The sequence below is a fragment of the Galeopterus variegatus genome, unplaced genomic scaffold (genome assembly GCF_000696425.1).
Source record: "Galeopterus variegatus unplaced genomic scaffold, G_variegatus-3.0.2 Scaffold5294, whole genome shotgun sequence".
NCBI lineage: Eukaryota > Metazoa > Chordata > Mammalia > Dermoptera > Cynocephalidae > Galeopterus > Galeopterus variegatus.
The window spans coordinates 10,255-35,075 of NW_007731405.1; the positions used below are offsets into that span (position 1 = coordinate 10,255).

A 24,821-nucleotide genomic window follows, 5' to 3' on the forward strand; every position below is an offset into this window, starting at 1 on the left:
AGAGAGAGAGAGAGGGAGGGAGGGAGGGAGGGAGGGGGAGAGAGGGAGAGGGAGGAGGTGCCAGGGTTTTTTAAACAATGAACTCTCATGGGAACTAATAGTATGAGAACTCACTCATTAATCCCCCCTCCCCAGAGAAAGCATTAATCCATTCATGAGGGATCCACCCCCATGACTCAATCAGTTTCCAACACTGCCACATTGGGGATTAAATTTCCACATGAGTTTTGGAGGCGACAACACATCCAAACTCCGTCAACCTCTGAACATGTTACCTTGCATGGCAGGAGGGACTTTATGATGTGATTAAGTTAAGGATCTTAAAAAGAGAAGATTATCCTGGATTATCCAGATGGGCCCAATGTGGTCCATATAAGAGTGTCTCAGGAGAGTCAGTCACAGAAGGTTGATGTGCAAGCTGACATAGAAGTCAGAGTGATGTGATTGCTGCCTTTGAAAGTGGAAGTGGGCCATGAGCTAAGGAATGCAGGCAGCCTCTAGAAACTTGAAAAGGCAAGAAATAGATTCTTCTTTTCCTGGGAAGAACCTGAACTCCATCTTATTGCTAGCCTTTTTATTCTTCCAGTAGGAATTTTATTGAATAACTTTCCTTTATTAGATACATGGCCTTACCCGGTCTTTCAGAGTATGTGTTTTCAACTAAGGTTACCTAATTTATTTTTTGCTATTGCTTCTCAAATCTTAATCAGAATATCATGAGTTTACCCATTTTCTGGTCTCTTCTAAAATCTGCCAAGCTGTATAATACTCTTTTTGGTAAGGAGTTTTGCTTTTCAGGATTTCTTACTACTGCTGAGGGATGGCAAGAATCCCATATCTTTTTCAGCAACATCAGCCAGAACAATAGGGTTAGCCACAGCCCAACCTACACCTCAGGAATTCCCCCATCTTGGTTATTCCTAATTGATAAGATTTTAATTATTTTTTGTTTTGTAAGCAGAACAAGATGGGGGCATAAAATCTTAAAAATGTAGAGATGAAAGGAAAAGGCAGCTAAAACATAAAAGAAACGAATCCAGTAGTGTTCATACAGCAACTGCCAAGAGTTAGTTGTGGCCTGAGACAGGTGGAATAGGATAATTGATTAGGGGCAGGTGTGAGCTTGTTTTTGCTTGCTTGCTTGTTTGTTTTAATGGTATTCCCTTGAGCCAGTTTGACACCAGAAAACTAAAATAATTTGTTTGATTAATAATGCTAATATTCTTCTTTATGAAGAATACTAAAGTTTCTTCATACTTTAAAATATTAATAGATTTTTATTACTTCTCAATGAAGCATTTTTAAAGAAAAGTGCAGGGTTTTTTTTTTTCATCAAAACATAATTAAGACATTTAGGAAATTAAGAAAAACAGCATTTGAAAATGTTTTTAAAACCTTATGTTTTTGTTTTGAAATAGTAACTTTGTTCTTTATTTAAGGCATAATGAAGGGTAGGTGCATAATTTGAAAAGTTTTAGATTCAGTAAAATTTGAACAATCCATTCTATGTGAAGCCAGTTCATTCTGGATCTTGAGACACCAGTTTGAAATCTCTGGTTCTGCTATTGATGAACTTGGACCATGGTTTCTTAACCTCTCTATGCCTCAGTATTCTTATGTGTGTAATTGAGATAGAACCTGACTTGTAGGGTTGCTCTGCAAATTTAATGACTTAATATATGTAAACATTTTGACCAGTACCTGGCACATATTAAGCACTTATGTGTTTGCTGTTATTATTATCATCAGCATTGGGCTGATGCACTGTTTTTTTTTTTTTTTTTTTTTTTAAGAATAGGGAAGAAATCATCGTTCAGTGATTAAAGTTTCACATATCCTTAGGTTCAATATTCTCCTTTTTATTTCCCATAGCAGTATTGTTTAAACAACAGTAATAGCTGTCTTTCTTTTACTGGTTGCATGTTCAATGGTTTATACAGTTTACAAACCAAACATTTAAAATAGAAGAGATTTATAGAGTAAATTTAATGTTGAGGGTGTTTAGATTTTTAAAATTTAAAATGTAGTTATTGAATAATATGAATATTTTTCAATATATGTTAAAATTAAGTAATCGAGTATGATATCTCTATAACAAATTACAGAATGTGTTCTGTTTGCAGTCTTTAGGTAACCTGCATCTGATAGAACTGTATACAAATCTTATTTTAGCACATAAAGACCTTTGATTTGGATCTTATACATCTTAGATTATCAACCTGTTCTATTTCTTCCTCTTTTCCCCATCTAGTTTGCACAGAAAAATATTTGCTTAGTTTACACTTTAACAAATGAAAACATGTTTTTAAAGAACTCCTTTTGTAAGTGTCTGGCTATGTAGATATCATCACTTCTGTTCTTACCAACAGATCTGTATGTCTTGCTTTACAAATCAAGTTAGCAAACATTGCTCCCATTCTCAGGAATTTTCATTGTAAGAAATATTTAGAACAACTGAAAATCTAACAAATACATATTCAGGTGAACACATTATCTACTTGCTAATTAAATAAATTATTGCAGTTAGTTACTGTGGCAATTTATGTTCATCTACTGATAACAACAACATAAAAAGATACTCAGTATAGGTAACTTTTAAAGCAGGTATTAGACTCATTTTGATTTCAAGTGTAATAAGAATTATTTCATTGCTTAAATAACATTTTAAAAGAGAAGTTTGTACTATGTTTAAGAAGATAATTAAAAGAATCTTTCAGGGTGATAAGTAAGTAGATTGAGGTTACTCCAATCAGGGATATATTAAAGGTTTTGGTTTTCTAATATGCGTTCTAAACTGGGAGGAAAGGCAAATATAGTAGATTTGAGGGATATCAACTCTTTAGAGGTACATTCATCTAGTAGATATATATTGGGCATCTGCCATGTGTAATGTCTTGTTTTAGGCATAGTAGAAGTGCAAAGATTAATCAGATATGCATTATTTCCTCAAGGACCTTACTTAAGATAGTAAAGATGTAGGAGAGGCACAAAAATAATGAAGTTGTAGAATAGAAATAATGAGTCATGGGAGCTGGCCAGTTAGCTCAGTTGGTTAGAGAGTGGTGCTGATAACACCAAGGTCCAGGGTTCAATCCCTATAATGGCCAGCCATAAAGAAAAGAAAAAAGAAAGAAAGAAAGAAAAAAAAAAGAAATGGTGTCATGGGAATTTCTAAAAGGAGCCCTTATAGATAAGAATATTAAAGAGCTGTATAGGGAAGTCCATTCAGACAGGGGAATGGACAAAAGCTCTGAATCAACAAAGAATATGGCATATTCTACCTATGAATAGTTTATTTATGTGAAGGGTTAGAAAAAATAGTTTGTGGAGAGTAGATTGGAAGGGTAGACTAAAGCCGGATTATGGAGTGAAGGCAAGAATTATATTTTAATAATGATTTCTGGCTCCTAGCTATAACATCATAGTACCTGGTATATGAGATATACTTCAAAATTAAAAATTTTAATACCAGAAAGGAAAAGACTTTACTGTTATTATTCTATTGAATTCTTACAGTGATGCTGGGAAGTGTTTGCAAGAAATGAAGTGGGGTTAAATGTGACTCCAGGGTCAGTTAGCTAGTTAAAAGGGGAGCTAGGAATTCAGTCTACTTGATTTGAACTCATACCCTTGATATTGTTCTTATTTTTCAATGATTTGGATAGCAAGGCATTTAGACATAGATAATGATCTGGTAAAAGTCATATGGTGGATGGAAGAGCCAGAAGAAATCAAGTTTATGAGAGGCAGAAGGGCCAGGCTAAAGAAAAATAATAAAAGAAGTAAAGGAATTTGTCTAGCAATAGAACATGAGTATATATACATATATACTTTATGTATACACTTTAGTGCAAGTGTATATTTATATACATATACATGTTTATATACTTTTATATATCCATACACATGTATATGCACATATAAAAAATGTCTATGTTCTATGTAAGATATCTGTTTTAAATAAGTTTTTTGAACCTTGGTGTTACAAGGCTGAACTCTAACCAACTGAGCTAACTGGCCAGCCCTATAGTACTTTTAATTTTAACAAATGACATGCATAGAATTTTAGTAAACTATGTACTTTTAGAAAGGGATGAACCTTGGGACCTGTTTAAGGCTTTTTAAGAAAATTTGTGTTGGATAATAATAAAATAACAGGCTGTTTTGGATTTATTGGTCATAGAGTAGCTCTGTGTACCCTCTGATTGTTTTCTTAGAGAGACAGTGTAACATGGTGGGAAGATTGGCTTTGGAATCATTCTTGTATTGAAGAAATATGTATTGAATACCTACCCTGTATCAGGCACCGTTTCAGGTTTTGGGGATACTATAGTGAAAAAGACCAAGTTCCAGATGTGAGTGTAATCAGACAAAACACTTGTAAATTTCTCCTCCATATTCCCCTCACACATGCTGTAGACTGTCAGTTAGCAATTAGGTTATGAAGAAAATAGGACAGTGGTGTAAAGGGTGAGGAAGTATGCAGAGACTACATTAGGCTGATCAGGGAATGTTCCTTTGAGGAGGTTTTTGAGCTGAGTTCTATGTGATAAGAGGCAGCCATGTAAAGCTCTGGAGTAAGAACATTGCCAGGCTGGAGGAAAGGCAATAGCAAATGTTCTTAGGCTAGAGTGAGCATGGCATCTTCCAGGGATGGAAAGAAGGCAGTGTGATTGGAGTCTGGACTGTGGGGGAAGAGTGGTGAATGAGAGAGAGTTAGGTAGATGAACTGAATAAAACGGGAATTCTTTTGAGGGGGTTAAGTGTGGAAATGAAGGGATTTGACTTAAAACTTTGAGGACTGTTTCTGGACAGTGGTAGGTGGGGTAGGATGAGGTAAGAGTAGAAGCAGGGAGACCAGTTAAGATTCATTGAAGTTGTCTAGATTAGAGGTGATGGTGCCTTGGGCTAGGGTTTTAGCAGGGAAGTGGTGAGGTGGATTTAAGATATATGAAACTTGGGATAGTCTTGCAAGATTTAATGATGGATTGATTGTAGGAAATGAGAGAAAGTGAGGAGTCAAGATTAACTCCTATTTGTGACCTAAGTCAAAATCTGGATGGATGGTAGTGCCATTCACCAAGATGGAGAAGTCTGAGGGAGGAGCAGATTTGAAACTAAAAATTAAAAAAAAAAAATCAAGAATTCTATTCTGGACATGTTAAGTTTGAGAGGCCTGTTAAACATCCAAGTGGAAATGTTGAGGGGATAAATAAATATGTAACTCTGGAGACCAAATGACTGATATAAATTTATGAGTTGTTGTGACATACTTAAAGTCAAAGAACTGGATGAGAACACCTTAGGAAAGAGTATAAATAGTGAAGAGAAGGGTCTCTAATATGGTGGGAATGAGAGTTCTGATAGATGAGTAACTTGGAGGAGTTATTTAACCTCCTTGGTTTTCATATATCTCATATTTCTCAGAGTCACTGTGAATTGGAATGGTATAGGTCTTGTTAAATAATGGATACTCAATGAATGACAGCTATTATTATTGCAATTTGTTATTTTTAGATGATTTTTTAGATATTATGCATTTTTGAACTGCCTTTGTTGGGAAGAAGACCCTTTCTTCCTCCAAAATAGCTGATGATCTACTATAAACTTTTTTCAAGCTGGAGGTTTTTGCTTCAAGAATTTTCTCACCAAAGAACAACTATGGAGAAGTCCAGGGAAAAGTACAGGAAAGAAAAGGAACAAAAAAAGCTCAAGCAGCTCTATAGCTATATGCCTAGGGTACTGTTTGTGCCTTTTTACTTGTTTATGTTTTACTTTTCATTCATCTCACATTTCTGGGTACACCACATTTTGGCTTTATGTCTTTTGAGTCTTATAATGTTCTACACATTGCAGTTGCTCAGCAGATAATAGTTTTCATATACATGAAGGTACACTGTTCTACTGGGATACTCAGCTCTCATTTAAAAACCTTGGAAAACAAAGTTCACTGCCAAATCAAAATAGATCATCCCCTTGTTCAGAATGTGTTTTGTGCTTGGAATTATGGTAAAAAAAAAGTCATTTAGAGCAATACTTCTGAAAGTCTACTAACTAAATGATTGTCTGTCAATTGTGTTACAGAGTTACAAATTTTGTCAAGGAAAATTACAATTGATTTTAGACCAGTTGGATCCTGGGCAACCTAAAGAGGTAAGTTTAAAGGACAGCTGTTAAGTTCAGTCAGATATAACAGCTGGGCTGTTTCTCCTGAGGCTAGGGCTTTATTATTGTAGGCAATCCTGGACTGTCTGTGGTAAACTTTCTAGTCTTAAAATGAAAGGTCACGGAGTAAGTGAGGGAGGCCTTCCTTAGAGAATTGTCATGGTAAGAGGGAATTTCTGTTTCTAGCTACAATTTTGAAAGGATGAAGTCAAGCAGTAGTCCCCAAAACTGTTCCTTCACTGTTGCTTTGTATACAATATTTTAGTTAGTGATTTTTTAGGGAAAAAAATTCACTTAATTCTTTTTCTACTTCTAGAAAATGTAAGCAACTTTAAAAAAATAGTTTTTAATAGACAAATAAAAATTGTGTATATTTATCATGTATAACGTTATGAAATATGTATACATTGAGGACTGGCTAAATTGAGCTAATTAACTTATGAATTACCTCACATACTTATCATTTTTTGGTGGTGAGAACACTTAAAATCTATACTCAGCAATTTTCAAGAACACAGTATGTTGTTATTAACATAGTCACTGTAGATCTCTTGAATTTATTTCTCCTTTCCAACTGAAATTTTGTATCCTTTGACCAGCATCTCCCAAACCACCCCCACTCAATGTGAGCAATGTCGACACATTTGTTCTTTTATTAGAAAAATGATTTTTTAAATAAGTTATTATATTGAATTGTATCTTTATATTTTAAAAGATCATACAGGGGCCGGCCCGGTGGCGCACTAGATAAGTGCGCCGCTTGGGAAGCGCGGCGGCGCTCCCGCCCGAGGGTTCGGATCCCACATACAGACCGGTTCCCGCTCACTGGCTGAGCGAGGCGCGGGAGCAACGCCGAGGGTTGCGATCCCGTTGCCGGTCCCCGGTCCGGTGCGGGGGCGACACTGAGGGTTGCGATCCGTTGCCAGACACGGAAAAAGACAAAAGACAAAAAAAAATAAAATAAAATAAAAAAGATCATACAAACTACTATATATGAAGTCTTATTACATTTGAAAGTCAGTTTGAAATAGAAAGTAAGATATGATTTTTGAAGATTTTTTTTTAACCTAAGAATTTTTATATATATCTTGCCATTTTGTTTCAATTTTTGAAATAAATTATTATCTTCAAACTTTTTTTTTTTTTTTTGTCTTTTGTCTTTTTCCGTGTCCGGCAACGGATCGCAACCCTCAGTGTTGCCCCCGTACCGGACCGGGGACCGGCAACGGGATCACAACCCTCAGTGTTGCGCCCGCACCACGCTCAGCCAGTGAGCGGGAACCGGTCTCCACATGGGATCCGAACCCTCAGCGGGAGCGCCGCCGCGCTCCCAAGTGGTGCACTCTCCAGTGCGCCACCGGGCCGGGCCCAAACTTTTAGTTTTAAACTAAATAAATACTTATGATTTCCTCCCATTGAACTTAAAAAAAAAAAAATCATAGAGAAGAATAACATTTTTCCTCTCAGCATTTTGCATTTTTATTTATTTTCTGGGTTCTTAGTAAATTAAAATGTGTTTCAAAAGATACTGGAAATGAGATTTGACTTTTATGTGATGAAAACCCTATTATCTTCGGTGTAAATGGATTATTTGGAAATCTGTACTTGTTCAGAAACCTTTATTCTGCTTCTGCAAGTAGTAAATTCTCTCTTTTTTGTGTGTGGCTGGCTGGTATGGTGATCCAAAGCAAGGAGTAAATTCTTAATAGGATTTTTGTCTTAATTTAACTGAATGTTATTCGGTTAGTTCAATTGATTAGAGTGTGTGTTGTAAGACGAAGGTCAAAGGTTTGGATCCCCATGCCAGACAGCTGCCAAAAAAAAAAAAAAATTAACTGAAAAAGAGAAATTACTTAACATTGTAAATGAATTCCTATTTTTTTTTTTTCCTTTTTTACTGGTAAGGGGATCGCAACCCTCGGCACGGTGTGGTCTGCACCACGCTCAGCCAGTGAGCGCACTGGCCACTCCTATATAGGATTCAAACCCGCAGCGTCGGCGCTACCAGCGTTGCACTCTCCATGGGCCGGCCCATGAATTCCTAATTTTTAAAACACTCTCTATATTTCCCCTAATGCCCATCACAAATAAAGTTTTATGTAGGAGTTCTTTCATACGAATGTGTAGACATTTTCAAATACATGTATATTCTCTGTCTTTTTTATTTAAAAGCTGCCATTCTGGTTCAGAGTGTCTGGTTTGCAGAGGTGTTGGCTCCTATCTCTGATGCCTCACTGTTTTTTATCACTAAGCTTCAGTTGGCAAATGACCAGATTTTAAGGATCAGGTTGGAAACAGTGTGTTATTACTCACTAGTTGGAGAGTGACTGGCGGAGAAGCTTTGATCCATTTGTCATTGGAGTGGAGCTATTCTCCACTGCCACCCCTCAGGTCATACTGTTTTGAGTGAATTTGGATTGGATTTTGAAAAGACTGATTAGGAAGTAAGCTTTCTGTGAAAATAGAGAAATTCAATTTTGCATCTCACTGCTGAATGCCTTTTTTTTCTTCCTACCATAGTAGTTAGAAGGTCAGAAAATATGGTTTAGCAGAAAAAAACAGGTTCAAACTAATTGTTTTGTGAGAATTGTTCATATATCCTGGAATGGTAATGCTTCTCTCGGGACATATCTGGGCAACGTTTTAAAATTAAAACGCTCAAACTGTAGGACCTCTTATGGGAGCATACTAGAATGGGTCAAGTCTGTAGGATGAGACCACTGGAAAACGTTGCCTTGGTGATTCTGATTCTGCCATCCTTCCTTCTATTTCACTTAGACATGAGACTGAGAATCTCCTAGTACATTTAGAGTTTTACTTTTTGCTTTACACAAAACAGTAACCTATTTTTTTCTTTGCTTAGCACTTAGTTCAAAAAATGAGTTCTCAGGAGGAGTTTCATAAAAGGGCATCTGATTATCATAAATGGCTTGTTAAAATTATCCAGATTCTACCTTTCAGTAGTTTTTGTTAAATATTGTTTTGGAGAATTGGTATTGTTTTAGTGGCTGAGTATTAATAAAAATCTTCTTTTGAAAAAATTATAGGTGAGATATGAGGCCTTGCAAACATTATGTTCAGCTCCTCCATCTGATGTCCTGAACTGTGAAAATTGGACTGCGCTCTGTGAAAAACTGACAGTATCTCTTTCAGATCCCAATCCTGTGTTTAGTGTAAGTAAATGGTTATAGAAATATTAAAACTAATGTACCATTCTAGAAGTAAATGGAGTATGATAGTTTTCTTTAATAATAGCTCAAATATTTATGGGACTTCAGTTTCAACTTTTGGATTGTCAGATTTTCTTCAACGGAATTAACTTATTATTTCATGATTAGATTCAAAATATGGTCAATATCATACCTCACTACCAAATAATAGACTATTTGTTACCTTGTGCATTTTGTTTTATCTAGTAAAGGGATATCCTAGTATTTGTATCTTTGTTTTAGAGTTAAGAAAAATATTTTAAAAGAATTCATGATATGTGAAATTTGAACTTAAAAACGATGAATCAGAATTTATTCTAATGGACTCACAAGCATTTTTCTTATGCATTTGTTTACTTAGAGATTGACTGCTTAAAAAGAAGCTAGAAAACTGTAAGGCTAAAAGTATTGAATAATTTGAGATGAATCATAAAGCAAATGTAGAAAATTCCTTAAATTGTAAAATTATGAAGTCAGTACAGATATGACTGATTTATGTAAAAATTAATTTGCATATGACTTCAGGAATAGTTATATGATGAAAAGTAAGCTCATGTTAACAAGTGCAGTAATTCTACAGATAGTGTCTATGATGTAAATAAAAAAACCTGACTATCAAACATTACATTTTTTTTTTTTTTGGTCCAGTAAGGGGATCGTAACCCCTGGCTTGGTGTGGTCCGCACCACGCTCAGCCAGTGAGTGCACCGGCCATCCCTATATAGGATCTGAACCCGTGGCCTTGGTGCTACCAGCGCCGCACTCTCTGGAGTGAGCCATGGGGCCGGCCCAAACATCACATTTTAAATACAAATTGGATTTTTTTAGAGGGTCTTTTTCTTTCTACTGTATATGTGAGTGAAGAAATTTTGGCTTTAAAAACTATAAGGTGTTAGCACAAGAGTTACATTTTGCTATTCAACAAATATGTATTAAAACTTACAATGTGCATCATTCTAGCTTAGACGCTGGGACAAGACAGAAAAACTCTTTGCTCTCATGGAACTTACATTCTAGTAGAGGACACAGACAGTAAAGACATAATTATAGAAAATATAAGTATCTCAATACATTTGTCTGTTTAAAATCACAGTCTACCACCAATGAAGATATAATTATACTGGTAAACAGAAATGAATTGGGAACTAGTATTTGATTTTCTTATAAGGGGGAAAAGGTGTTTACCTAATACTTAAATGCAGTTCAACGTTATCAAAAACAGAGGTTATTGGGCCAGCCTGGTGGCGCACTCAGTAGAGTGCGGCGGCGCTCCCGCCGAGGGTTCGGATCCCATATAGAGACCGGTCCGCTCACTGGTTGAGCGCGGTGCGGGCGCGACACCGAGGGTTGCGATCCCGTTACCGGTCACGAAAAAAGACAAAAAAGGAAAAAAAAAAAAAAAACAGAGGTTATTGGGCCAGCCTGGTGGCGCACTCAGTAGAGTGCGGCGGCGCTCCCGCCGAGGGTTCGGATCCCATATAGAGACCGGTCCGCTCACTGGTTGAGCGCGGTGCGGGCGCGACACCGAGGGTTGCGATCCCGTTACCGGTCACGAAAAAAGACAAAAAAGGAAAAAAAAAAAAAAAACAGAGGTTATTGTGCACTTCTGTAAAAGCTCAATCATCAGGAACTTCAAGGGGAAAAAAAGATATTTCAGGGTCATCTTTAACATTTTAAGGCTCTCTAACAAAAAGTGCAATTGTAAATTTCCTTGTATTTTTTTCCCTTAATAAAGACAGAATAGTGGCCAAATAGATTTTCTTTATTTTAGAAATTATATTAGAACCGTATAAACATAGTAAAGTTCCTAATGGGTTGGTATAAGAGGCTTTATTTAGTCATTATAGATTATTATGCAGCAATGGTCAGTTTTATTATTTAAGTTAATAAAATTAAAAGCAATTGTTATAGAGGGGGGGAATGGTAATGGAATCAGTCATTTTAGAGTAGAAAACAAGGTATATAACATTCTTCTCATTTTAAATTTGTGCTTGATCCAAATTCTTTTTGAGTTTGATTCTGTTTCTTTTTCTCTTGCTCTAAAGGATTCTTACAGTTACCTGATTTAAGCCTATAGTGGTTGAAAAGTGTTACAGATACTTATCAATTGCTGCAGTTATAAAAATAGGCTTCCCAAAGTATTTAATTTCCTGTGTTCAGTAGGAATTTCTTTGGGTTATTAGAAGATCTCTTTAATCACTTGGAGAACTATTTCTTCTAAGCCTATTATCCTGAATGATATAAACAGGGTTATTAATTTTTTTTCAGATTAGAAAATTTGAGACAATATTATGTTTTTATTCAGTGGAAAGTTGTATTTCACTATTAGGATTAATCTCATCACAATGGTAAAATTGATATAATTAAAATGATAATACTAGCTACCTTTTTAACCACGTGTGCTGGTCACTGTTTAACTACATCTGTTATCTCATTTAATTCCTTTACCTTGTGATAGTTTCTACTTTGAGTTCTAATAATATAAAATTTATAAAATATTATGTGTATTTTTCTTGGGAAGAGGCAAAATTGTAATCCTAAAATGTCTAATTACTGAAACTACCCATGTAAGCAATATAAAATAAATAAATCTTGGCTTCAGAAATATGGGGTTTTTTAAAATTTAGAGCTGCCTACACTGTTTCTTTGTTTATTGACACCTTTTGATTGTATCTTCCTCTGTCAAACCTCACCTTCCTCTATTAAATCTACTTTATCTCTCTGTGTCAGTGCCTACTATTACCACATGTTGTGACAATTTATTTCTGTTATTAGATTTGCTATTAGTTTTGGTCAATTTTATTTTTTTGCTGACCAACACAGGAATGTGATCCTTTTTAAAAAGGTACATTCCTACTCAGGTTTCTGAATGGTTTATTTTGTGTTTATTTTCTGGGTTTTTACTATGTGAAAAATATTTTTTCTTTATTCTATTCTTGTAAGAATCTTAGATACAGAACCTTTGTTTTATTTCCACAGGATCGGATTTTAAAATTCTATGCACAGACATTTACGCTTTCACCATTACATATGACCAAGGAAATTTATACAAGCTTAGGTATGTTAATAAGTCATTTTTTAAATGTTTTTTTTCATGTGTAATTAAGAAAAATGGATAGGAAATAACTGTTTTCAGAAAGCACTGTAAATGAATGCTATAGTAGTTTTAAATTTTTTACTTTCTCTTTTCAGCTAAATATTTGGAGTTATACTTTCTTTCTAGAGAAAATCATATTCCTACTCTTTCAGCTGGTATAGATATGACTAATCCTGACATGATTCGCTTACTCAAAAAGGTATCCATTTGCTAGAATATTATTTTATTTTTATTTAAGAACTTCTGTTTTTAAGAATTATAATTTTTTGAGGACTGCTGTACACTGCTTTGTAGGTTCGTCTTCTAAGTGAATATCAGAAAGAGGTTCCATCTTTCTGGATTCGTCACCCAGAGAAGTAAGTCACCTAACATATGCCAACATAAAACGTAAGAGTGTGACTGCCCCACATACATTTAGAAAAGACTGGAGATAGTCTTATTGCCTCATTTGACTGGGAAGAGAATAATAATGTTTTTATTTTTATTTTTTAAGCTTGTCATGTTTTGTCCGTAGCTATGTGAGTTGCTCTATGCAAGTGCCATTTTATACCATTAATAATCACAAGGTAAAAAGAGGGTGTGGTAGCCTCAGGTTCTTATTAATCTTTGTTTCTCTGGAAAAGTTCCTTAAATGTTCTTTAAAGTTTTTTCTTTCAGCTCTGAAGTTTTTAATAAGGTTGTAGGTGCATCTGTGAGTCTCAAAAAAAAAATGTTAATTTGGAGAGCCAGTGTTGAAGTAGAAAGAACATAAGTTTTTAAACCAGGAAAATTGGGTGTGAATTCCACCTCGGCCATTTACTGAAATATAAAAAATTTGTTTCCAAAGATTTTATACCACTTTATAATTCCATAAATACAAAGTATATCACCAGTCCTATATATATATATATATATATATATACACACATATATATATATATACATATACACATACATATATATAATAGCATTTGTTTTTTTCTAAAATCACTTTCTTTCTCAAACTTTAAGGTATATGGAAGAAATTGTGGAGAGTACTTTGTCCTTATTATCAGTTAAACATGATCAAAGCCATCACGTCTCACAGAAGATTTTGGATCCAATCTATTTTTTTGCACTAGTTGATACCAAAGCTGTGTGGTTCAAAAAATGGATGGTAAGGAAAAATAGAATGTTTTTATAACTTTCAGCTCATTGCTATGTCATTTTAAAGACTAGCTAATGTTTGTTTACTGTGTGCTGAGTTTTAATTGCTTGTACATGTGTTAACTCATTTAATTCTCATAAAAATCTATGAGGTATGTGGTATAAATACCCCATTTTCAGATGCAGTAATTGAGGCATGGAGAAGTTGTCCCAAATTTTTACTAGTGACAGTCAGAATAGGATTTTAAATGATAATTCATTTGAGTCTATTTAAGCTGAATGACCTATCAAATCTGATTTTCTTTAGTTTAAAAACTTCAAAAATTTTAAGCAGATGTGGTAAAACATAAGAATTCAATGCTCATTTTTCCCTGCCTAAAAGTATTCCTTCATTTGCCTCCTCCTGAACTGTAGTTTGGGGAATGTGTGTTTAATGCCTGATTTGGCAATTTCCTGTGGAGCTCATTACTGTCCCAGAATTGAAATTAATATTAAGAGTAGGGAGATTTTTATATTGTTACCTCCCTCAACCGCTGTTGAGTAAGAGAGGTCTGTGTCTAGCAGTAGTAGCAACATCTGGCTTGTGTGCTCACATCTTTGTCTATGTTCACCTGTTTGCTGGGGACTTGGTATTTGTTGCAGTGGAGAAGGGAGGGGCTAGGGCCGTGACTGCCATGCAAAGCAGTCATTTACTGCTCAGCACAGTCTGGATATTATCTAGCTGATGGCTTTTTTTTTCCCCCACTTTTTGTTATCTAAACTGTATGATAAATCCCCCATTAACTGCTCAGCCTTTACATGGCCTATATGGTATGTGTTTGATAAATGTTAGCTCAATTAAATTTAATTAATTTAAACTGAACTCTTTGTTCTTCACATTTGACACTTTTTCTGAATTTTTTCTTGATTACCAAATTATACTATTATTGGAAAAAATATGCAAAATATGTAAAAGCACAAATAAAATTAAATTAAAAAAATTATACAGCACAGAGATAACAGCTATTAAGATTTTGCTTTATATATGTATATTTAATATATACACTTATATTTATCGGTTTAGGTGTTTTTTTAACAAAAATAAAATCATATTCTACCAATTGTTGGTAATTAATTTTTTTTGGTTAACATTCTTTTGCAAATACTTGATTATTGAGAGAATGAGGCAGATCACAAGAAAACTAACAGAAAAATCATAAAAAAATCAGATCCCCAAGTACGTTGTAGTATTAATGAAAATTTATCACGTCTTCCTATATTCTTTGTATCTAGGCCAGGGGTTTGCAAACTTTTTATGTAAAGTGCCAGACAATAAATATTTTTGGCTTTGTAGGCTGTAAGATCTCTGTTGCAGCTATTCAACCCAACTGTTGTAGCTCCAAAGTATACATAGATAATATGTAAATGAATGGGCTTGACTGTGTCCCAGTAAAACTTTATTTATAAAATCAGGTGGTAGGCTGACTTTGGTCTGCGGGCTGTAGTTAGCCCTGGTCTGAGGGATGTGCTATGAAGATTTCTTTTAAGAACATGGTCAATGTTAAAAACAGTATGATTGAACATCAACATATTTTTCTTGTTAAAGTTGAAAAAAGGATTAGGGTTTTTGAAAACATTTTTAGCTACAAGAGTTCAAACATAGGGTTTTGATTAACCTTCAATTAATCAAAACACTATTTAATTAACCCTGTTTTTCAGAATTTTGATAGTTTTTACTAGGTATTGTTCTGTTTAATATTCTCTATTGTTTTTAAGTAAAATGAAGAAACTATATTTGGAATACTAGTGATATATAATGTAATTTATCTAAACAGTATTGTAGTTTTCCTTGGCTTTGTACAGTGCTTTGCATATACAGGTTTTAATCCCATCTATATTCAGCTCAAAGGAGGAGATTAAAGCTTTTTTTTTGGCACTTTGGATCATTTTTAAATATTTATGGCAGAAAATGATTAGGATACTGTTCCTTTGGAGCATTTCAATCTTGGCAAATTTCTGTACATGTAGGCAGTACATTGTCCTATTCGGTATAAGAGTTGTGATTTTTTTTTTTTCCCCACTTCTGTATATTTTCTTTGGGTTCTAGCATATGCTGGTAGTCAGGTATGCTTTTCTGCTGGTGGTTTTAAAATAGCTTAGCCTGGAAATTGGACACAGTTGATGGGTAGAATGTTTTTCTTGTGGTCTGTCACTAAATGAGCCAAGAGGTTTTTCGGTTTTTGGTTTCTGTTTGTTTTTATTTATTATACTTATTCAAGGGGCAAGAGCTGACCGTCAGCACCTGTGCGCAAGACGTGGGGAGCAAATCAGCTATCAGCATGCCCACCACCTCAAATTGCACTTATTCCCTGTGTCCTCCACCCAACCTCTCCCCAACAGCCCTTTCCCTATTTCCCTCTATCCCTTGCCCCGGCAGCCCTAGGTCTGTTCTCTACCTCTGCAAGTTGAACACACCACTGTGGTCTGTCTGTCTTTACTTCTTTCTCTCTTAGCTGCCACTTATGAGTGAGGACATATGGCATCTTTCCCTCTGTGCCAAGCTTCTTTCACTTAAAATAATTTTCTCCAGGCTCATCTATGTTTTTGCAAATGACAGAATTTTACTCTTTGTTATGTGAATAACAAAGGGTAGAATAGTATTTTATTGAGTGTATATACCAGATTCTCCTTACCCAGTCATCCATTGATGGACATTTAGGTTGGTTCCATATATTGGCTATTGTAAATAGAGCTGCAATGAATATGGGAGTGCAGGTATGCCTTCCACGTGATAATTTACATTCCTTTGGATATATACCCAGAAGTGGGATTGCTGGATTATATGGTAGATATATCTGTAGTTGTTTGAGAAACCTCCATACTGTTTTCCATAGTGGGTGTACTAATTTACAGTCCCACCAACAGTGTAGAAGAGTTTCCTTTTCTCTGCATCCTCACCAGCATTTGTTATTCTTAGTCTTTTTGACTATAGCCAGTCTAACTGGAGTGAGATGATATCTCAATGAGGTTTTGATTAGCATTTCCCTGCTTATTAGTGATGTTGAGCATATTTTCTGGTATCTGTTGGTCATTTGTATGTCTTCCTTTGAAAAATGTCTGTTTAGCTCCTTTGCCTATTTTTTTAAATTGGGTTATTTGTTTTGATATTGTGTAGTTATTTGAGTTCTGTGCATATTTGGGAAATTAATCTTTTGTCAGATGTATAGTGTGCAAATATTTTCTCCCATTTTGTAGGTTGTATTTTCACTCTGTTGATAGTTTTCTTTGCTGTGTAGAAGCTTTTTAGTTTGATATAATCCCATTTATTTATTTTTTCTTTTGTTGTTTGTGCTCTTGGGTTCTTATTTGTAAAGTCTTTGCCCAGTCCTACTTCCTGAAGTGTTTCCCCTTTGTTTTCCTTACTGGTTTTATAGTATCAGGTCTTATATTTAAATCTTTAATTCATTTTGAGTTGATTTTGGTATGTGGTGAGAGATGCTGGTCTAGTTTCATTCTTCTACATATAGATGTTCAATTTTCCCAGCTCCATTTATTGGAGAGGAAGACTTTTTCCCAATGTATGTTCTTGTTGCTTTTGTCAAAGATCAGTTGGTTGTAAGTCTGTGTGTTGATTTCTGGATTCTTTATTCTGTTCCATTGGTCTGAGTGTCTATTTTTATGCCAGTACCATGCTGTTTTGATTACTATAGTTTTGTAGTATAATTTGGAGACATGTAGTGTTATGCCTCTGGCTTTGTTTTTTTATTTTTGCTCAGGATTTCTTTGGTTATTTGGGGTCTTTTGTTCTTCAATATGAACGTTAAGATTTTTTTTATTTCTGTGAAGACTGTCATCAGTATTTTGATGAGAAATACATTGAATATGTAGATTGCTTTAGTTAATATTGACATTTTCACAATGTTGAATTTTTCAATCCAAGAGCATAGATTGTCTTCCCACCTTTTTTGTGTCATCTTTAATTTCTTTCAGTAGTGATTTGTAGTTATCAAAGAGATCTTTCACTTCCTACGTTTGATTGATTTCTAGGTATTTTATTTTTTGGTGACTATTGTAAATGGTCTTACTTCCTTGATTTTTTTTTTTTTCTGCTAGTTTGTTATTGGAGTATTAAAATGCTCCCAATTTGGGGGTTTTGTTATTGTATCCTGCAACAATACTGAAATCATTAATCAACTCTATGAGTTTTTTGGTAGAATCTTTAGGTTTTTCTATAGATAAGATCATGCTATTGACAAACAGGGACAATTTGACTTCATCTTTTCCAATATGGATGCCCTGTATTTCTTTCTCTTGTCTGATTGCTCTTGCTAAACACTTCTAACACTATGTTAAATAGGTGTGTTGAGAGTGGGCATCCCTGTCTTGTTCCTGTTCTTAAGGGAAAAGCTTTTAGTTTTTCCCCATTCAGGATGATATTGGCAATGGGTTTGTCGTGTATGGCTTTTATTGTATTGAGATACTTTCCTTCTATACCAAATTTGCTGAGAGACTTTACCATGAAGAGATGTTGAATTTTGTCGAATGCCTTTTCTCCGTCTATTGAGATAATCATATGGTTTTTGTCCTTGATTTTTTTGATGTTGTGTATCACATTTATCAGCTTGGTATATTGAACCATTTCTGAGAGATAGCCTTGCTGGGTATACTGTTCTTGGCTGGCAGGTTTTTTCTTTTAGTATTTTGAATATTTCATCCCATTTTATTCTTGCCTGTAGAGTTTCTGTTGAGAAGTCTGCTCATAGTCTGATGGGGACTCCCTTATAGGTGACTTGATGCTTTTCTCTTGCTGCTTTTAGGATTCTCTCTTTGTCTTTGAGTTTTGCCAGTTTGTCTATGATGTGTCTCACAGAGGATCTTTTTGAATTGAATCTGTTTGAAGATCTTTGAGCTTCCTGAATCTGAAGATTTGTGTCTCTCCCTGTATCTAAGATGTTTTCCATTATTATTTCATTGGATAGATTTTCAATGCCTTTACCTTTCTCTTCCCCTTCTGGAACACCCATGATTCAGATGTTTGTGTACTTAAGGTTGTCCACTAGCTCTCTTAAACTTTCTTTTGTCAGTGCAGTTGAATATACGGCAGGCTACCTGCACTGTGGTGATGGCTGCTACTGTGTTGACTAGCTGACCTTGCAGCAGTGGAAGCTGTGATGGTAGCTGTTGTGGACCACCTCCTTGGAAGTGGTATAGGGCCTCCTGGTTGCAGTGGGTGAGTGGCACTGGGACCTGCCTTGTTTGTGGGCAGTTGGCAGGCTTCCTGAGGCTTTTCCCCTGCCTGTGTGTCCCTGGTCATGGCAGGCAGGTGGCGCCCTGTGTCCTGTCTTGTTGCCTGGCAGTGGGCAGGCTTCCTGGGGGCTTTTTCTCTGCCCGTGCATCCCTGGTTGTCGAGCCATGAGTTTTTTGATATCATTTACATTCTATGATGTTATGTTGCTAACCCAGTGTACATAGAAAAACCTATTTGGCATTGACTATAATAATTTAAACCTAAATTATTATAATAAAATTACATAGCCTTTGATTTATGATGTTGTTATTGGAAATAATGTAGGAAAATACATTTTTAATGGCATAGCTTGAATATTAAATTAAATACCATTTCCCTCTTAATTTTAGCATGCATATTATAGCAGAACTGCAGTACTGAGACTTCTTGAAAAGAAATATAAGGCTCTGGTAAGTCTGTACTCTGTTTTTATGTTGAGAAATAATAGCACAAAAAAGGTATATGATGTTATAACTTGAATATTCAAAGTTGAACGATGATAATTGATATTGGATAATGAAGTAATTCCTCTTTCATGTGTCCTTAAACTACCATCCTATAAACATAAAAGGATAAAAGTGGAGACCTAAGATGCAGTCAGGATAACAATTAGGAGATCTACAAGTACATATTAAATTAGGTTTCTATAAGTAACAAGCTAGTTTGAAAGAAGCCGTGTATTTAAGTATTGGCATGTAATTTGATTCATATTAGGTGTTAATGAGGGAATTACTTCAATAAAATATACACATGGTTTTGCATGAAAGTGCATGAAAAAGTTCACGATGATAAATGCTTTTGCGTTTGTAAAAAGTTGTTTGAGTATTATCAAATATAGACTAATACTCTTAATATATTGCCAAAATTATTTACATTTATTACTATTAGTAAAACAATGTATAAGGGAACTGAAAGGAATGGAAAAAAAATCATCAAGTCTAATAATAAACAAACATGATTAAACATGAAATTTATTAAAATATTTAAAAAATTATACAATATAACTTTGGGTCAGTCAGTGAGTATAGTTTATATAGTTAGGCAGAACCTTGAATTTAGAAGTCAGGCGAAGAGAAGATTCCTGAAATTATGAATTTTGGGGCAAGTACAGTAGAGCATAGAATGAAAGAAGGAGAACAATAATTGTGTTGTGTTTGAGAATCAAGAGAATTGAGCAGCAGAAAAAGAGAGGGCTATTGATTAATAGGATTGAAATTTATTCATAGAGGTTAAAGATGCTTAAACATTTTTACAGGGCCAGCCCGGTGGCGCACTGTTACAGTGCGCCGCTTGGGAGTGCAGCGGCGCTCCCGCCGAGGGTTCAGATCCCACATACAGACCGGTTCCCGCTCACTGGCTGAGTGAGGTGCGGGTGCAACACTGAGGGCTGCGATCCCGTTGCCGGTCCCGGTCCGGTACGGGCGCGACACTGAGGGTTGCAATCCGTTGCCGGACACGAAAAAAAGACAAAAAGGAAAAAAAAAAATTTTTTTACAGAAATTGAGTGGAAATAAAGTCTTTCTGCATCTTATTTCTCTCCCATCCCCATTTTAAATGGAAATTTTTTGTTGCCATATAAGATAGACTGATCTTGTGAGAATAAAGGGAAAAAACAAAGAACAGGATGACCAAAGAGCAAATAGTCAGCTTCTTAAACTGACAACTCAAAACACTGTCTCCGAAATCTCAAAGTCTCTAGTTTGTTTCCCCTCACACCTTCAGAAACCCACCCTCCTTGCACTCATCTCCACCCAGCTTTATCCTCACCAGCCACTTGCACTCTCTTCTGTTCCTTCTACTCCTTTCTCTACCTTCTTAAAAGTGCTAGCCTTTATCTGAAAAAGGTATAAAAAGCACATGGAAAGGAACAACCTCAGGACAGGAACAATTGCATGATATCCCTTTAATTTGCAGAAGCAGAAAGCAGATCTATAGTAGGTGAATTTAAACACTAAAGAGCCAGGGCCGGCCTGGTGGCGCACTGGAGAGTGCGCCGCTTGGGAGCGTGGCGGCGCTCCCGCCAAGGGTTCGGATCCTATGTGGAGACCGGTTCCCGCTCACTGGCTGAGTGCGGTGCGGGCGCGACACCGAGGGTTGCGATCCCATTACCGGTCAGTAAAAAAAGACAAAAAGGAAAAAATAAATAAATAAAAATAAACATTAAAGAGCCAAGTTGAGGGTGTAATGATTTTCCTAACGCTCAGGAAAACAGAAATTTGCTGTAAAATTCAGGATTGTATTTGATATGTATTGCCCTATACTATCAAATATATACTGGCCATTTCATTTAATTGTTATTTCCTAAGACAGAAAAAAAAATTAAATCTAGTATGGTAGGGAAAACCCAGAAAAAGGTTTTACAAAAGGAAGAATTTAAATAAGCCTAGCTGTCAAGTCATTTTTTAAAATAACTTTCAGAGAGCAAGAAAAATGGCACCACGTAAAGCCATTTCAGAAGCCATTCCCTTAAGGGTAGACTGGACAGAGATTCAAACTGTAAAAAGTGAAATGTTTACATTGACAACCAGAATGTTTTTTTAACTATTTAATGACTTTGCAATGCTCTAGAACTAAAGAGTCTCTTAACTTCCTCAGATATCTCTATAAAAAAGTGATAGCACATAAAAAAATAATTTGATGCCTTGATGCTAATTACTGAAAATATCATAAATATGAGAGAATAAAATTGCATAGTCAAATGCATTAGCCACTGTGTTAGTCCGTTTCTGTTGCTTATGACAAAAATACCTGAACTGGATGATTTATAAGAAAATGAAGTTTATTGCTTACAGTTCTGATTGAAAGTCCAAGGAACACATCTGGTGGTGGTGACAGTGACCCAGGAATCTCACATTGAAAGATGGCAGAGCAGAGAGAGCAGAGAGTAACCTCCTCATTTACTCTCTTTTTAAAGCCCTCAGAGCCACACACATGACCACCATTTTTAATCCATTCACTATGGCCTGGTCCCACAATCTAATCACTGCCCCAGGGTCCCAACTTTGAATTACGGTGATAGGATTTCCCACTCCCAACAGTGACGGGGGGGCCAAGTTTCTAATACATAAAATTTGGGGGACACAATGCAAGCTTCAGTGAGGTTGGTGGGGGCATTCAATTCACTATAGCCACTAATAACATGACTATTTAAATTTAAATTAATTAAAATTAAAGATTCAGTTTCTCAGCCTGTCATTGTAGTGAAAACTGTGGGCAGGTGTAACATAATGGTAAGTATTAGTGTATCTAAACATATCTAAACACAGAAAAGGTATAGTAAAAATACAGATTATAATCTTATGGGACTAGTGTTGTATACATCGTTTGTCATGACTGAAATGTCGTTATGCGGCGTGTGACTGTACAAGCTTCCAGGAGTCTTTTTCTCACCGGAATCATCCAGGACATGCTTAATTTCTCTAGCATCGAATTGTGAAACCTGTGTGAAATGTTTTCTAACAGGGGAGCTTATTAGAGATTCAGTGCCTCGTTTTTCTTTTTATTGGGGGATGAGCACATAGGCACCCTCTGCCTAGCACATATCAGGATCCCAGACTCCCAGAAGTAAAGCAGATTTTCAGCCTAAACTACATTGTTTGTACAAACAGTTTAGGTATAGTGAAGCCCCTCTTGTCAGCTCCTGGAATGGTAGAAACCCTCTTATATTAGTCTGTTTCTGTTGCTTATAAAAGAATACCTGAAAATGAGTAAAGAAATGGAATTTATCTTTTACAGTTTGGAGGTTTGAAAGTCCAAGGTCCAGGGAGCACATCTGGTGAGGGCCTTCTTCTGCAGAGTCCCATGGTGACCAATGTGTCACATGATGAGAATGTGCTGAGCAAGAAAACTAACCTTCTCACTTGCTCTCCTTTTAAAGCTATTAGAACCATGCCTGTTAATCCATGAATGGATCAATCCATTTATGAGGGCACAGTCCTCACAATCTAATCATTTCCTAAAGGTCCCACCTTTCAAATACCATGATTGGATTTCGCACCGTCTTAATACTGTTACAGTGGGAGTCATGTTTCCAATATATGAACTTCTGAGGAACACATTTAACCCATAGTACCTCCTGAAATTCAAGTTCCCAAATGCTATCAAAGTCCAACCTTGTAAGCAGGCCTTTCTAAATATAGAAGTCCTGCCATGTTAACTCTCTTTTCTGCCTATGACTGAGTCCATAAGAATGAATGAGATAGGGAAATCCATTATTTCCTTGATACCCCAATTATGAACTTGCCTCTATCCTTACAGTCTTCATTTCCTCTCATCTAACACTTAGTCCTTCTGCTTGGATCCTACCTCCTCCTTTTGGGTGCTTTTTTTTTTTTCTATTAGCTCTCTCCTTTCTCTCCTGTAAAGTCAAACTCTTCCTCTATGAGCTTCTGCCAATAACATTTAAGCATGACCATATCCTTTCAACTTGAAAAAAATAGTTCATTATTAACTCTAGGACCTAATCCCAGCCATTGCTCTATTTTTTTCTTTTTTCATTGCCAACCTTCCTGAGACTGAAAATTATACTAGCCACCTTTAGTTTTTTAGTTTCTATTTATTTATTATAGTCTGGCTTTATTTCCTCAACTCTCCCTATAACTGTTCTTTTCAAGGTCATTAGCAGTCTCCTTATTACTAAATCTAACAATTATCAGTCCTTATCTCACTGGTTGCTTCTATTTTGTTTGGTAATTAAAATGAGGGGGCATCTATGGATAAGTAGGTAGGTGCTGAGGAAAGGGGGAAGGGTTCAAAATCTCTGCTTGTGGAGAATGGGAGGAGAAGTTAAAACAGAGACTCATAGGAGATTCACTGGGCATAGTACGGCTTGGAGATCATTTTTTATGGTGATTTTGTTCTTTGCAGTATGAGATTTTTTTTCTTTATCAGTTTTCAGCAATTCTGATATTTGAGATGGAAATGAAATCTTGATCCAGTTGATATTTTGCTGGCTGGGTGGAAAGAAAAGACCCCAAGGCAAGGGTACTGGGCAAGAGAATTTTTAAACTCATGGGTACAAAGTTTTTGCATCAGTATGTTTTTATTTCTGTTCATTGACACTGAACGTTATAACAATATTATATTTGTTGGTTCACAAATATGTTAACAGTGTTCCCCAGAATGATGGCATAGTTAAAGTGTAATTGGGGAGACCGAGTTTCAATGGCAAAGGTACTATTTTAAATATTTTCCTTAAGTATTTCCTGGAAGCATTTTTTCAGCCTTGACTAATTTCTTTTAATCTTTGGACTTATAGGCTATAAATTTCTGGAATTAATATATTGTTATTATCTTATCAGATAACTACAGCAGTTCAGCAGTGTGTTCAGTACTTTGAATTGTGTGAGACCATGAAAGCTGATGAAATTTCAGGACATTCAAAGCATTATAGTAAGTGTTCTTTTCTTTATTACATAACTTTTAAAAATGATAAATTTTATTAATAACAATAGGTTAGTAATAACTTTTTTTTTTAGTTGTTGGTAGCATGATAAATTAGATCACTTTTCCTAATGATATAAAATATTTTTTACAAATTTAAAAGATACACTGTAATTAAGACTTTTTGTAACAGACCTACATCTGTAATTAATGTCCAGTCATACTGATTCTTATTATACAAGTTCTTCAATTCATACTAGGGTATATGTCCTAATCTGTTATACTGAAATAATATATACAATACATTCTTTCCCCTCTGCTAGTGTATCAGTCATTGAATCAGGAACTTATACACTTTAGTGGGAGGAAAATTTCCATAAAATATTGTTTTTATTATTGGACACCCCATGCCACTCTGTGATTCCTCTCTGCTTAAAATGTCTTAGATGCTTCATCATCTGGCCCTAATTTCTCTATTCTTGCTCATTTCTCTTTCAGAGTTTACTGCCTGAAGTATCCCAACTTTAGATCAGTTAAATTGACCATCCTCTCTGGTACTCAGGAAATTGAGCAGAGA

The 24,821-nt window shown here is 35.5% G+C and overlaps 1 protein-coding gene across 1 annotated transcript in view; it reads left to right on the forward strand.

The window, feature by feature from the left end:
* The window catches only part of TBC1D32 (TBC1 domain family, member 32), a gene marked incomplete at its 3' end in the record, with an annotated part of 152,179 nt that overhangs the window by 1,895 nt on the left and 125,463 nt on the right, over nt 1-24,821 (forward strand). Inside the window, exons 2-9 of the mRNA XM_008589203.1 lie at nt 6,085-6,153; nt 9,213-9,338; nt 12,354-12,432; nt 12,567-12,670; nt 12,766-12,827; nt 13,462-13,606; nt 19,213-19,272; nt 24,163-24,253. Coding sequence (XP_008587425.1) covers nt 6,085-6,153; nt 9,213-9,338; nt 12,354-12,432; nt 12,567-12,670; nt 12,766-12,827; nt 13,462-13,606; nt 19,213-19,272; nt 24,163-24,253 — 736 coding nt within the window. The remainder of the gene's footprint in view (nt 1-6,084; nt 6,154-9,212; nt 9,339-12,353; nt 12,433-12,566; nt 12,671-12,765; nt 12,828-13,461; nt 13,607-19,212; nt 19,273-24,162; nt 24,254-24,821) is intronic.